Raw genomic sequence first — 13,091 nt, 5'->3', positions numbered from 1 at the left:
GAGGAGGGATGGCGGGAGAGGGGCCGACACTCAGAAGTGGCCCTAGGAGACTGGAGGAAGAAGGTGCAGGACCCTGTCCGCCAGGGGAGGTGAGGCAGGGAGTGGGTGGGACACACCTGCTGGACGGCCGTGTACTTGACAGTGTAGGAGTAGTCGTGGTTGTCGATGATTTCAAAGTCCCGCACAGCCTCGCCCTTGGCGGCCCCCGCAAAGTGCACGTCTAGCTTGGCCTTGCCGGCTCCCTTGGTCAGCACCGTGAAGTGAGTGGGCTTCCCAACTTCCACACCTGGGGGGCCCAGCCGAGATGTGGTGAGGGCCTGGCGGACACCCAGCCCCCACTCCGGCCCGGCCCAGCCCCTGCCCAGACACCTACCTGTACGGTTCAGCCCTGGGCCCTCAGCCTTGACCTTGCTGGCATCGTGGGATGGGTCCACCTTAATATGGAAGGGGCTGGCAGGGATCTCCTGGATGGAAGAAAGGCTTGGTGAGGGTAGGCAAGGGCAGCTTCTGAAAGAGCTCCCCCTTCGTGCCTTCTGAGGCACGCTGCCTGCGCACAAGAAGTGCTTGATCGGTGGCTGTGAAATTGTCCCCACATGACAGCGTATCAAGCTGCTGGCTTAGACTTGGAGGGTGCGAGCCCCCCGTGATTGCCAAAAGCCAAGGGTGGGGTACCTGGTTGGCAAACAGCACCATAATGGTGTAGCGGCCGGCTCCTGGGGGTGTGTACTTGACTGTGAAGGTGTCATTGTCATTCTTGATGATGTCAAAGTCGATGTCAGCTTCTGCAGGGCCCACGACACCAGGGGCGCACTTGATGCCAATACTCACGTCGCCTGAGGGGAGGCGGGCACGCAGCCGTGAGTGGGGTCTCAACAGCCTCCCCCACTTAACTAGTCCCACTTGAACTCTGCCCAGAAACAGATGTAGCCAGAGCAGGAGACCCCACCTACCCAGACCCCACCCCAGACCCTGTCCCCCAACCCCCCAGCCACAGCCAGGCGCACCTTGCCCGGCCTCGCTGCAGTCCACCGTGAAGTAGGTAGGCTCGTTGGCCTTGAGGCCCGTCTTCTCCACGCCTGGGCCATACACCTTCACCCGCTCGGGGTGACTGCCTTCTCCCACATTTACCTGTGGGGAGGGGTCAATGCTTGGCACGGTGCCCCTCCCACAAGGCCCCTTCCCCTGGAACTACCAGCCCCAGCCTTAGTGGGACCAGTCTTAGCCTCTATGCGGGTGGTGAGGTAGGTGGGGAGTGGTGACAAGGGCCCAGGGACAACCAACATCTGTGTGGGGCTCCACCCTCCCTCTGGGACCCCAGGGGCAAGGGGCAGGATGGGAGGACGCACCCGGAAGGGGCTCTTGGGCACGTTGACACCTCCCCAGGAGACGATGATGGTGTGTTTAATGGGCTTGGTGGGCACGTAGGAGCAGCGGAAGGTGCCGTCGCCATTGGGGATGACTGTGATGTTGACGGGGCAGCCATCAGCATCCTGTGAGCGTCACCAAGAAGGGTCTTAGAGCAGTCTGGCCCCTCAGAGCACTGGCGCCCTCTGCTGGCCTCAGGCGGCCCTCCTTACCCATCGCCTCAGACCTCGGGCCAAAGGAGCCCAGGGTCAGAGCACACACCCTGGGAGCCTGGAGATCTGGCTGGAAACCAGCTGGGTGGCCTCGCCTCCCAGCCCAGGTAGCTAAAAGGGGCTAGTGGGGGAGAGGCTGGGCTAAACCAATGTTTCTAAAATTGAATAGTGAACATTTTAAAGAAAAATCATCCTCTGGGACCCAAGAATACATTCATTAACTGGAGGGCTTAGTGGACACCAGTTTGAGAAACTGATTTGGGAAGACAGTGTCTGAATCAAATCATCTTTCAACTGAAAATTATTAGTGCAACAAAATACACTTTTGGTAAAATATGTCATGATCATCAGAAAACACCAAATTTTAAGTTTCCCATAGTTCTTCTAGATCCATGAGAGTCAGTCCTACGATGTTACAATTTCCTCTGCCACGCCCCTGCCCCCCCGCCCCAGGGCTCCTGCCCAGGGCAATGGGGTGGCAGGACTGGGCAGTGCCCCACCTGGGCATACAGATTCAGGTCACCCTTGCCAGCGGCGCGAGCATCGATGGTGAACTCAGCAGGCTTGTCCACGATGCAGCCAGTGGGCTCCAGGCCGGGCCCGAAGGCCTTCACCTGTGCAGGGGGAAGAGCGGAGGGCATGGTCACAGACTGGAGGAGGGCCCCCTCCCCCAATCCTGGGCCCATGGGCAGGCACCCGACCGCACCTTGTCTGGGAAGCAGTCAGGTGCAGCCGGTTGGATGTGGGCAATGAAGGGCGAGTCTCGGATGTCCTCATCGTCACAGATGACATGCACGGCATACTCCCCGGGCTCTGTGGGCCAGTACCTCACATCGCAGGAGCCATCCCCCTTGTCATCACACTCGATCTTGGCCTGCGAGGGCCCCTCAATGGAGAAGCCTGGGTTCGAGGTAGGAAAGATCAGAGGGCGTGAGAGGCAGCTCGGACACTCCCATCACTCCCTCAGTTGCCCTGATGTCCCACTCCGTCTCATCCTGATGCTACCCAGCATTCCCACCTCCCGTCCTCAGTCACTTCCCACATCCCTCCATCACACCACTCCCCAGCATTCCCAGCTGCTACCATCCGGCCACTTACCCAGTGTCCCCACCTCCGTGCCGATGGCCTCCACCACAAAGTCGGCTGACTTGCCCACCTGGCCCGTTTTGAGGCCGGGACCCCAGGCCCGGACCTTCTGTACTCCTGCCTCTGGGCTCACCTGTACCTCAAAGGGGCTGGGCAAGGAGGAATCTGGTGTCCATGCCAGGAAGTACCTCTGCTAGAGGCACCCCTCCCCGCAGAGTGCCAGGCAGCCCTTCCACCTCCTCCCACCCCACGAGGGCCCGGACAGGAAGGCACGGGCCGCATGGCTTACCTGCGGGGGATGGCGTAGCCGCCCCATGTGATGGTCACCACGTACTTCCCAGGTACCACGGGGTAGTACTCACACTCGAACACACCGTCCCCAGCCTCCCGCACCTTCACCGGCTCCTCTGTGCCCTCTGGGGAGACGCGGGGGCAGAGAAGGGGGTGTGACCCACAGTCTGGGAGTCACAGGTCCTCAATCCCCTCAAGGAGCCCGGGGGACCCAGGCCCAGCCTGAGGGCAGTGCTACTAGTGGGCGGAGCCGAAACTCGGTCAGGGACCTCAGGTCGTCCCTGTGCATGACATGGGGTAGAATGCAGGGGGTGGAGGATCATTCCCAGCTTGCGGTCGGGAAACTGAGGCAAGAGAGGAGACAACATGCCTACGGCCCCATGCTGCCTCTGGTCAGCGTCCCTTATGGAGTCTCTCCAGGGAGACATGGTGCTGGCCGTCACTGCTCTCAGAGTCAGACCCACTGGCCAGATTTCCTCCCTGCTCTACCACTCCCCAGTCCCGGGCCCCAGCACTCACTTGGCCCCTTGACTGTGACCTTGAGCTCCCCACTGCCGGCACCCTTAGTGAACACCTTGAAGTCAGCCACCTCTTTCACGCGCACACCCTTGGGCTGCAGGCCCCGTCCAGAGGCGCGGCAGGCGTTGGGGTTACAGGCTGCGGGTTGGAGAGAGAAGATTAGGGGTGCTGAGGGGCCTGAGACACAGACAGAGCCTCAGCCCCACAAACACTCCTCCCCCACCTCACTGGGCATAGTGTCACAGGCACGGGCTCTGGCCTCATGCCATCCTCGCTCACACTCCCTGGAGCCCGACACAACTGGGGCCCTTGGGAGCCCTGCTGGACAGGGAGGCTACAAGAAACCCCTCCTGCTGGGGTGCTCAGAGTGTCACCTGGGACAAAGACATGGCAGGGCCTGGGCAGAGAGGGGGGCAAAGAGAGAGAGGAGAGGGCCCCAAACCACCCAAAGGCACCCACCTAGAACCACCTGAGCCTTCTCCGTCAGACCCACCGCGGCAGCTTTAGGACTAAGTCACGCCACGAAACACTAAGCCAGGCCACAGAATAAGAGCTATCCAATATAACATGAAGCCTGCCACAGATCCCAGGCAATGCATGGAAATCAGCCTGCCACAGAACGCTACCAATGGCAACGAACCCAGACCTTGCTGCTAAACACGGGCCAAAGAATGGCAATCTCAGCCTGCCACGGAACACGTAAAATGGCATCGAACCCAATGGGGGGAGGGCCACAAAACAAGCAACAGCATGTACTCCAGGCCTACCACACAGGCAATGGCACGGAACCTGGGGCCTGCCACAGAATGCCACGGAAGGGGGTTAGCTCCACACTACCTGGGCCCTGCCGCACAGTGCAGGTGAGGCCAGTCCTGTGTGGCCACGCTGGCCCCGCCTCCCCCAGATAGTACTAAGGCGGTACCACCTTCTCGGCCTGGTGGGGGATGGGCACGGAGGGGGCGTGTAACAGCAAGGGCTCAAGGGCTCAAGGGCTCCCAGCAGCAGGGAGAGAACTGAGTGGCAGAGTCACCACCTGAGGCCTGGGGTGTGGGTGCTCATCACCTATGCTCCTGCAACCCCCCCCCCAAGGTGGCCCTGTCTGATACGCTCTACTGTGGTCTCCTGAGCCCCCCCTTCCTGGGGTAGTGCATGCAGAGAGCAGCAATGATCCCGGAGGAGGTCTCTCGGGAGCGCCTCCCTCCCCCTTGTGGCTACTCTACTTTTTCCAAAGCTTCAGCTGATGCCTGCCCCACCCCTGGATTTGCTCCTTCATCTGCGTAAACCCTCAGACCCAGAACTTGGTGGCAATTCTGTGTCCTGGCAATGAACCCAGGGGGGATTCATTGGGCCTCAGGGAGGGTGACTGTGGGGAGGGAGGGTGACTGTGGGGATGAAGGGCCTTACCTTCGGCCACATGGACGGGGAAAGGACTGCGGGTGATGGGGGCACCAGCGAAGGCCACGTGCACCGTGTGGGGCCCCTCCATCACAGGCCTGTATGTGCATCGGAACGTGCTGTCGCCCTTGTCCTCCAGGGCCACCTCCACTGTGTCCCGCCGGCCCTGCGGGTCCATGATCACCACAGCAACATCACCAGTCCCGGCCCCTGCATGCACAAAGGCTGTGAGCGCCACTGCTCCGGACACACACAGCCGCTGCAGGCTCCTCCGCTCTGGGACCAGCCACCCCTCTGCCCCAGGCCCCCATCCACATCACCCCAGGCGGTCACAGGCTGCCGGGCTGCCACCCCCCTGGGGCCCATCCTTACCCGCCGTGTAGATGTCGAAGTAGGTGGGTTTGTTGGCCACATTGCCCACGGGCTCCAGGCCAGGGCCACGGGCTGACACCTTGTTGGCATCCCCCAGGGCCATGCCCACGTTCACCTCGAAGGGGCTGCGTTCGATATTCTGGCCAGCAAAGAGCACGGTCACCTGGGGTCAGAGGGCAAGGGTTAGCTTCTCAGAGAGAGCAGTTCTGAGAGGGCGTGGATGGGCAGAGCAGAGCCAAGGATGGGGAGAGGAGGGCCGCTGCGTGTGCTGGGCAGGGTGAGGTGTGAGCTGACAGAGGGGTCCACTCAGCCAGAGCTAAGCACGTAACTGGAATGGAGAGGGGCGCAGGGAGATACCTTGTGCAGCCCAGCGACCTTAGGAACGTAGGAGACCGCGTAGGTGCGGTTCTTGTCGTTGTTGGGAACCACCTTGGCCTATGGGAAGGAAAAAGATTGGGAGTCACAGGGGCCGCAGCCCCTCCTGACCCCCCAGGGCCTGGCAGCCCCCGCGGTGATGCCTCCCCCAGTCCCCAGCACAGCAGCGAGCTCCGGTGGCCAGAGCTCTCCAAGCCATCCCTGTTAGCCTGTGGCGTCTGGCTCCAAGCCCACGCCGATCCCTCTCGTCCTGAGGCTCTGCATACCTCCTCAGTGTGGCCCTCAGGGTCCTCGATGTAGACCAGCACCTCGCCCAGGCCGGCGTCCACCGTCTGCACGGTGAAGTGGGCAGGCTGCAGGACGGTGTTGCCATGGGGCTCGATGCCTGGGGAACGGGAGGCAGAGCGGGTACTTAGGGGAAGCCGTCCTAGCGTGCACGCAGCTGCACACGGAAGATGCTCGGGGCTCAACACCTACCGGGCCCATAGGCGATGGCCTTCTTAGGGTTCAGCTGCTTGGAGCGAACAGGGGCACCAGGTTTGAGTTTGGCCTTGGGGAACTGGGACAGGTAGGTCATGACAGAATGCTCATCCACGTTAGGGTCCACAATCTCCTCGGGGGCAATCACCTGCCATGGGGAGGAATGCAGTTACAGGGTGCCCTCGACCTAGCAACCTCGCTTCCCTCCCACGTCCCGACTGGACCTCCTTAGAGACCCAACCTCCATCCTGGGCCCTCGTGCCCCTCTACTCTCCCCCCACCCCATTTGCTCGTGTACCTGGGGCACCCCAAGCCAGTCGTCTGCCTGCTGCATGGCCTCCCGGGCGTTCTCCACGGGCTGGTTGGGGTCCCAGGCCTCCCAGTCAGGGCAGAGGCCTGGAGAGATGGTAGGGAAGACGATGAGCAGGGAAAGCAGGCAGTCCCAGTGCGGAGCATTTGCTCGTCCGACAGCCTCACAGGCCGTGGAGTCACCCCCCCACCCCCTGCCCCACAGCTCTAGGCCGCTGACAGCTAGGTCCCTGCTGACCCCTTACAGTATGGCCCATCGGCTGGGATGCCCATCGCCGTTGAGAGGCGCGGCAGCCCTCCCTGGCACCAACAATGAGGCCTTTCTGCCCTGGCTGACGCAGCCTGGCACCGGCCCTGCCAGTCGGCCTCCTGCCTGCCCGGGCCACGGCGCAGACCCTGGGAGGACACCCCCCCATCCCTCCTGCCTCATTCCCGCTGCCCCAGGGGTGCACAGGCGAGGTCAGAGGCCCCATCCAGCATATGCCTCTGACCCGTCCCCCAAAAGGTCTCCTCACAGCTGCCCTCAAGTCCTAGAGCTCCAAGCACTTCCCACATCAGCTTTAGGGCATAAGACACCCTCTCCTTCCTCACTGACCACTTGGGGAAACTGAGGCACTTAAGGGCATGTTTTCAGAGGACGGGATCTCCTCTGTGGCCACCCAAAACCCATCCCTCCTAACGGGAACAATGCCGAGGCAGCGCCAGGTCACTCCTGTCAAGCGGTGCAGGAGTTAGGGGGTGCTTGGTCTGGGCCAGAGCTAGAGAAGGGGTGATGCTCATTGTTTGGGAGGGGGCCGGCTCAAAGGCTGGAATCCATGACCGTCGGAACAGCTGAGCTCACTGCTGGCGCCTTCGCCAGCTGTGGGCAATGGCTCAGCAGCTGGGAATGCTTCCCAGGAGGCTGGTGCCCCCGCCTCCCACCTCCTGCTCCCCGGCTGACCCTGGGCTGGGGGAGGATTCTCCCAAGGGGCTAGCAGCAGAGCTGATCCACCGACTTAGAAGATGACCTATCTTCTTGGGAGGTGATGGTCAGAGAGGGAGCTGCCTACGGGGCAGGGCACTAGTCTGTGATGCCGCAGTCTCTTCAGGGGCCCTGAGCTGCCCCCACCTGACTAGGCCACGGCCTGCAGTGAGAGAGGGCAGGGCTGGGTCACCTGCCCCTGGGCAGTGCCACCCCAGCCTCAGCCCCTCCTCAAGCCTCTCCCAGGGCCTGACAAAGAAGAACCTTCTCAGGGTCTAGCTCCCGGCCTTCCTGCTACAAGGCCTACTTGTAGCCTCGGTTCTCTCAGCTCAGCAGAAATGGTACCCCTGTGGCAAAGTAGGACGCCCGTGGAGCAGGAAGCTGAAGCCTCGGGCTCTAGTTCCATCCTGCCACAAGTAAGCTGTGTGATCTTGGACACGTCACTGGCCATCTCTGGACCTCAGTGTCCTTGTCTGGAAAATGAGGAATTCCGATCCTTTTGCTGCAGCTGCAGGGTCTGGCACACCCAGCGGGAAGGGCCTCGAGCCCGCAATGGTTCTCAGCTGGAGAAGGGGCCCCGGCTCATGGGGGGGGGGGGGGGGGGGGGGAAGGGCTGCACAAGGGCCCGCGGGCACGCTCACCGGGGGCGCAGTTGTCCACTAGGGCGCCCAGAGCCTTGCCGTCCTGCCAGTCACGGTTGAAGTTGGTGATGGGCAGCTGCGGCACCTTGTTCTGGATCCAGCCGAGCAGACGCTGTTTGGGGGTCTGCTTGCGGGCGTCCTCGTCATCCTCATCTTCCCACATGGGCATGGAGATGGAATAGTGCAGGATCAGCGTCCAGATGAGCCCCAGGATCAGCTTCAGGTTCCCGTCCACGATGGCCTTGCTGTCTGCAGAGCGGAGGCGACAAGCTGGGCTCGGCAAGGGGGCTGCCCTCTGCAGCTCGGCTCCCCAGGCCCTGCTAGAGCCCCTGGGGGGGGGAGTCAGAACTCCGGATTCCGGAACCTGCCCCCTTCTCTGCCTCCCAAATTCTCACCCTCCCACGAGGCCAGACCCAGAGGCCTAGCACTTGTGGGCTGCTCTCTTTGTAATGAGGCTGCTTCCCAACATGCCCCACAACAAGTACTTTCACCTGTGGAACGGCGCACGCGTGGGCCTCCATCAGACCACAGGTGTCTGCGCAATTATCCGGGATTGTAAGCCTCTTGGGGGCAGACGCTGTTTTGTTTCATTTTTTAACAGTTTTGTTGAGGTATGCCTGACATCCAATAAACCGCAAGTATTCGCATAGACAGCTGGATAAGCTTTGACCCCATGTGTGTGCCCGTAACACCATTGCCGCGTCATAAACATATCCATCTCTCCCCAATTTCTTTGCATCCGCCCCTCCTCGTCCCCCCTCCTTCCCAGGCAACAGCCAGTCTGCCCTTGGTTACTATGGATTCATTTGCATTTTCTAGAGTTTTCTACAAATGGAATCCTCTAGTATGTCCTCTTTTGGTCTGGCTTCTTTCACACTAGACGCTATTTTATTTCTCTATACTCAGAGTCTAGAACTTGCTAGGGGCTCAAGAAATACTGGTTGAATGGATGAATATCTTAAAAACTGAATCTGGAGAGGACTAGAACTAACCTGGTTCCAGCCAAATTCTCCTCTGAACACCATAAAAGGCTTTTGGAACAAAGTTCTGGAAGGAGGGAGGGGGCACAGTGCAGGCTCGGGTAAGGCTTGAAAATCATGTTTTCAAATGCTGGGGCCGGTGGGATTTCACATGAGCCAGGAAGAATGTCACCCATGTGGACTCCAGACTCCCCACCCACCCGTCCTTTGGGGAATACCAGAACCAGCTCCCCAGGATTTGGGGGACCTAGATCTCCTTACATAGCCAGAGAGAACTAACTATCCAGGAGCAGAGGTGGACTAGAGTGTAGCTCTTTGCAAACCAGCTTATTTGTGAAGGACAACGCAGGACTGAAATCCATCAGCTTCCCTGAACACCACTTTTAGGAGGCTGGGGGGGGGGGAGGGCGGGGAGACAGTCTTGTTTACTGGTGTTGCCTGAGAGATAGGAGAGGGNTTCTGGCCTCCAGCTCTAGCCCCCTTGGCTCCCCCACCCTTTCACTGATTCATCCTTCCTTCCCCACAGCTCCCCAGCCCGCCCCCTCTCCCCGCTGGCTCGGCTGAAGCACAATGGTTTGGCAGCTTTCAGATTCCATGACACACTCACTCCCGGCCTCCCGGTGCTCCAGGGCGCTCTCTCACACACACCGTCCACAAGACTTTCACACAGTCTTGACACCCAGTGCCCCACCGCCTCTCACCACCCCAGCAGCCTCCAAAGCCAGTGCGCACATACCCAGGAGCGCTTCTTGCAAACCAGGGCCAGATTCCTGGGAGTGAGACCCTGGGGTTGCTGGGGTGGGAGGGGGTGTCATTCATATTTGCTTCAGGGAGAAGTTTCTCCCGAGTAACTGGCCCTGGGCCAAACAGCAAGTGGTCCACTGCAGCCTGGGGCAGGAGAGAGGCCTAGAGTCCTGCTCTGGGGCAATGACCTTCCTCTCCCTACCCGCCCGGCCCCTCGGGCCAGGCAGAAGAGGGGAGCTCCAATCAAGCCAGGCATCCTCCCTCATACCCGGGGCCACCACTTCTTCTCCAGCCTGGGGACACCCCCAAAGGGGTGGGAGGAGCCTGACAGCCGGTCCCTGAGGCCACCCCAGGCCTCAAGTGGAGGGGGAGGAGAGAGGGCCCCGGTGAGGGAGGTACCGGCACAGCTGCTGCCCCCTCCAGCCCCTCCCTCAGCTGTTGGCTCTAGAAGGAATAGCAACTGGGGAACAGCTGCAGCACAGAGCTGCCTCATTAGGCCTCTTTGTTTAGAGGGGCTGAGGGGGTGGTGGGGGCCGGGTCGGGGTGTTGGGGTAAGGGCACAGAGCTCGTCAACCCAGGCTGAGCACCCCTTCCTCAGGTGGAACCTCACAGCTCCCAGCTCCCACCCCACTCCTAGAGAGGGAAGTGGGGAGTCTTCCTGACTCCCCTCCCAGGTGCCCAGATGCTCCATTTCAGTGCTGAGACAGTGCCCAGGGAGGCCCCCCGACAGCCCTTCCCATGGCTACGTGGGCCAGAGGGAACTAGAGGAAGCAGAGTGCCAGCCCTGGCGGGGAATCCCTTCACATCTCCCCGCAGGGCTGCACAGCTCTGCCGCGCACCCCGTCCCCTCCACCCTCAGCCTCCAGCCCGGCCCCGAATTGCTGACAGCTTATCTCATCAGCGGAGTGAGCCACTTGGCCCAAATGGGGAACAGTTCCCCTTCCTCTCAGTGGGAACGGAGAAGCGTCCTTCCCGCCCCCAAACCATCTTTTGCTTCTTCCCCCTCTACTGTGAGCCGGCCCCTCCACAGTTGAGCCAAGGCCGCCCCCCCAGCCAGGCACCGCCATGGGGGAGGGGAGAGGTGCGCTCAGGAAGGATGAGGCCTGGAGAGGGGCTGGCCACCCCCGCAGTGGGGAAGGGAGGGGAAGGCCGAGCGGCTTCCTATAAAATCCTGGTAAGGCCCCAGGCCCTCCCCTTGAGACCCCACCTGGGACAGTCAGTCCTGTCAACCAAATCCCAGCGTGCAAGGGGGATGACTTGTCTCTGACTCCCCCCACACACCCTCTGACCCCCCCCAACACACATACACTCACGTAGCCCTCAGCCCCACTACAAACACCAGGGCCCCCTCCCCCACCCCCTGTCCTCAGGCTTGTCCTTCTGGAAAGCTCAGAGACATCTGCTGTGTCACGGAGGCAGGGCTATTTCCAGGCCAGAGCGGGTGGGGTGGGGGGGCAGTATTGGGGCAGGAGGGGTAAGGCCTGGAGAAGAGACTGGACAGGGCAAAGGGCCCCGGACTGACTTCACCTGCTAATTCAGGAGGCCTAGAGATGCCCTGAGGGAGAGTGGGGGTGGACAGACATTCAATTATCTAGAGAAGTCTTTGGGGTAGCCTGGTGGGGGAAGGCACCTGACCCTGTGTGAAACTCCTCTCCTGGGGGCCCTGGGGTGCACTCCAAGGGGCCCTTTCCTGTAAATCGCAGTAAGACTCTTAAGAGTTCACCACAGGGGTAGGGGGTCTTCCCCAGGCCCCTAGCCAGCAGGGAGCACTGCAGGGCTGGGGGGAGGAGCAGCCTGTGGCCACTCAGAGACCACCCTCAGCTCCCCTGCTCCTCCAAAGCCTGGAGTGCCTCCCCACCCCCACCAGCACTGATACACCTTCCAAATCTGGTTACACTCAATGACTTCCTCCCTTCCACAGGCCTTCTCCTCCCTCCCCTCAACCCAGACGGTTAGCTGCAGCCAATCCGGGCCTAGGGGGTGGGCTGGGGCCTGGCAAGGACTTAGCGGAGCACCCTCCCAGGCAGGCTGAAGCAGGAGGTGGGTAGGTAGGGGTTAAGATTCTCTGCGCTCGCTCAGTGCCTTTTTAGGTTTCTGAGGCTGGGCCCTGACTAACCTGGCCCAGGGGCCTGAGCCCAGCCGCTGAGCACATGCCTGTGGAGGGCCCCGGCCCCATGTCTGCCAGGCCCCCAGCTCTCCCTCCGCCTCCCAACCCTTGGATGGGCAGCGGCTGGGACCTGCCTTCAGCCCTGTCCACCCCCCCCCCGCCCCTGCCCAGTGGAGGTGCTGGGAGGCAAAGAAGCAAAGAAGCTATTTGCTTTGTTTAGGGGGTAGACACCCCCAGGAGTCAGTAAAAGGCACTGATCCTGTCCTCTCGAGCATGGGCTGGGATGGCCCGATGGCAAGAAAGGGGACAGTGAGTCAAGGCGGGTTGATGGAAGTGTGTGCGGGAAGGCTGAGCTGGAGGGCTTAGGAACGGTAAGGTCTGGACCCCCGGAGACCCCCCAGACGCCGCTATCGGGCGACAGACGGGTGTGCAGGCAGTGCCCGTGTGGCCCGCGTCCATGGATCGGGCAAGCGGGGGCCAGGGGCCTCTCCCTGTGCCAGGGGGTCGCCCCCTGCCCTGTCTTAGCTCCCCGCCCCCACGGGCCGGCGCGTTCTCCCGGCATGTCCCCCTCCCCGCCGCGCCCTGCTTGCCCGCACTGACCGATGGACACGAGCTTGATGTGTTCGCGCTCGAGGAACTCGAGGGCCACGGACACGTTTTCCAGCTTCATCTGGCGGAAGTTGGGGCGCGGGTGGAACTTGCGGTACATGCGCTTCTGGCTGAGCACCTCGAGCAGCGCGATGAGGCGCAGCCCGTCGCTGAGGTCGCGCTGCAGGTCGGTCAGGCGCTTGCCCACGCACTTGAGGTGCTCGTTGCACCAGCGCGTGAACGTGTTCTGCTGGATCTTCTTCCAGGGCGCGTCCTCCGCGAGGTCCTTCTCCGTGGACGGCATGTCGTCCACCTCGTCGCCCAGGCCGAGCGCGGCCTCCGAGTAGCCGCTGTTGTTCATCATGCCGGCGTGGGGCTGGGGCGGGGGCTGCGCTGCCTACGGGGCTGAGGCTGGGATCGGGCTGGGGCGCTGTCGGGGCGCTGTCGGGGCGCGACCGCGGGGCTCGCCGCTCTGCTCTGCGCTGCTAGCAACTTCTCTCGCGCCCTAGCTGGCGGGACTCGGCGGGCCTCCTCGGCTCCTCGGCCGCGCTCTCTCTGTCTCCCTCCGGGGGCGGAGCGGTGCTCGGGAAGTGCGGGCTGGGCCGGGGCGGGGGGTTTAAGAAGCCCCCGGGGCCGCGCCCCCCCCATGCCGCGCTCGCGGCCCCC

At 62.0% G+C, this 13,091-nt stretch overlaps 1 protein-coding gene across 2 annotated transcripts in view; it reads right to left on the bottom strand.

Moving 5' to 3' along the window:
• The window catches only part of FLNC (filamin C), a 26,998-nt gene extending 13,907 nt beyond the window's left edge, over positions 1-13,091 (bottom strand). For both annotated transcript variants that reach the window (XM_019804143.2, XM_019804148.2), the window contains exons 1-18: positions 12,438-13,091; positions 8,007-8,255; positions 6,394-6,491; positions 6,093-6,243; positions 5,882-6,000; positions 5,598-5,675; positions 5,241-5,403; positions 4,878-5,078; positions 3,474-3,611; positions 2,953-3,079; positions 2,676-2,812; positions 2,284-2,477; positions 2,078-2,191; positions 1,347-1,490; positions 1,005-1,128; positions 673-833; positions 374-464; positions 117-286 (exon numbers count right to left, since the gene is read on the bottom strand). In XM_019804143.2, coding sequence (XP_019659702.1) covers positions 117-286; positions 374-464; positions 673-833; positions 1,005-1,128; positions 1,347-1,490; positions 2,078-2,191; positions 2,284-2,477; positions 2,676-2,812; positions 2,953-3,079; positions 3,474-3,611; positions 4,878-5,078; positions 5,241-5,403; positions 5,598-5,675; positions 5,882-6,000; positions 6,093-6,243; positions 6,394-6,491; positions 8,007-8,255; positions 12,438-12,789 — 2,811 coding nt within the window. In that variant the 5' untranslated portion in view covers positions 12,790-13,091. The remainder of the gene's footprint in view (positions 1-116; positions 287-373; positions 465-672; positions 834-1,004; positions 1,129-1,346; positions 1,491-2,077; positions 2,192-2,283; positions 2,478-2,675; positions 2,813-2,952; positions 3,080-3,473; positions 3,612-4,877; positions 5,079-5,240; positions 5,404-5,597; positions 5,676-5,881; positions 6,001-6,092; positions 6,244-6,393; positions 6,492-8,006; positions 8,256-12,437) is intronic.

This window comes from Ailuropoda melanoleuca, chromosome 1 (assembly GCF_002007445.2).
Source record: "Ailuropoda melanoleuca isolate Jingjing chromosome 1, ASM200744v2, whole genome shotgun sequence".
Classification (NCBI taxonomy): domain Eukaryota; kingdom Metazoa; phylum Chordata; class Mammalia; order Carnivora; family Ursidae; genus Ailuropoda; species Ailuropoda melanoleuca.
This window is presented reverse-complemented; position numbering and strand designations above follow the sequence as displayed.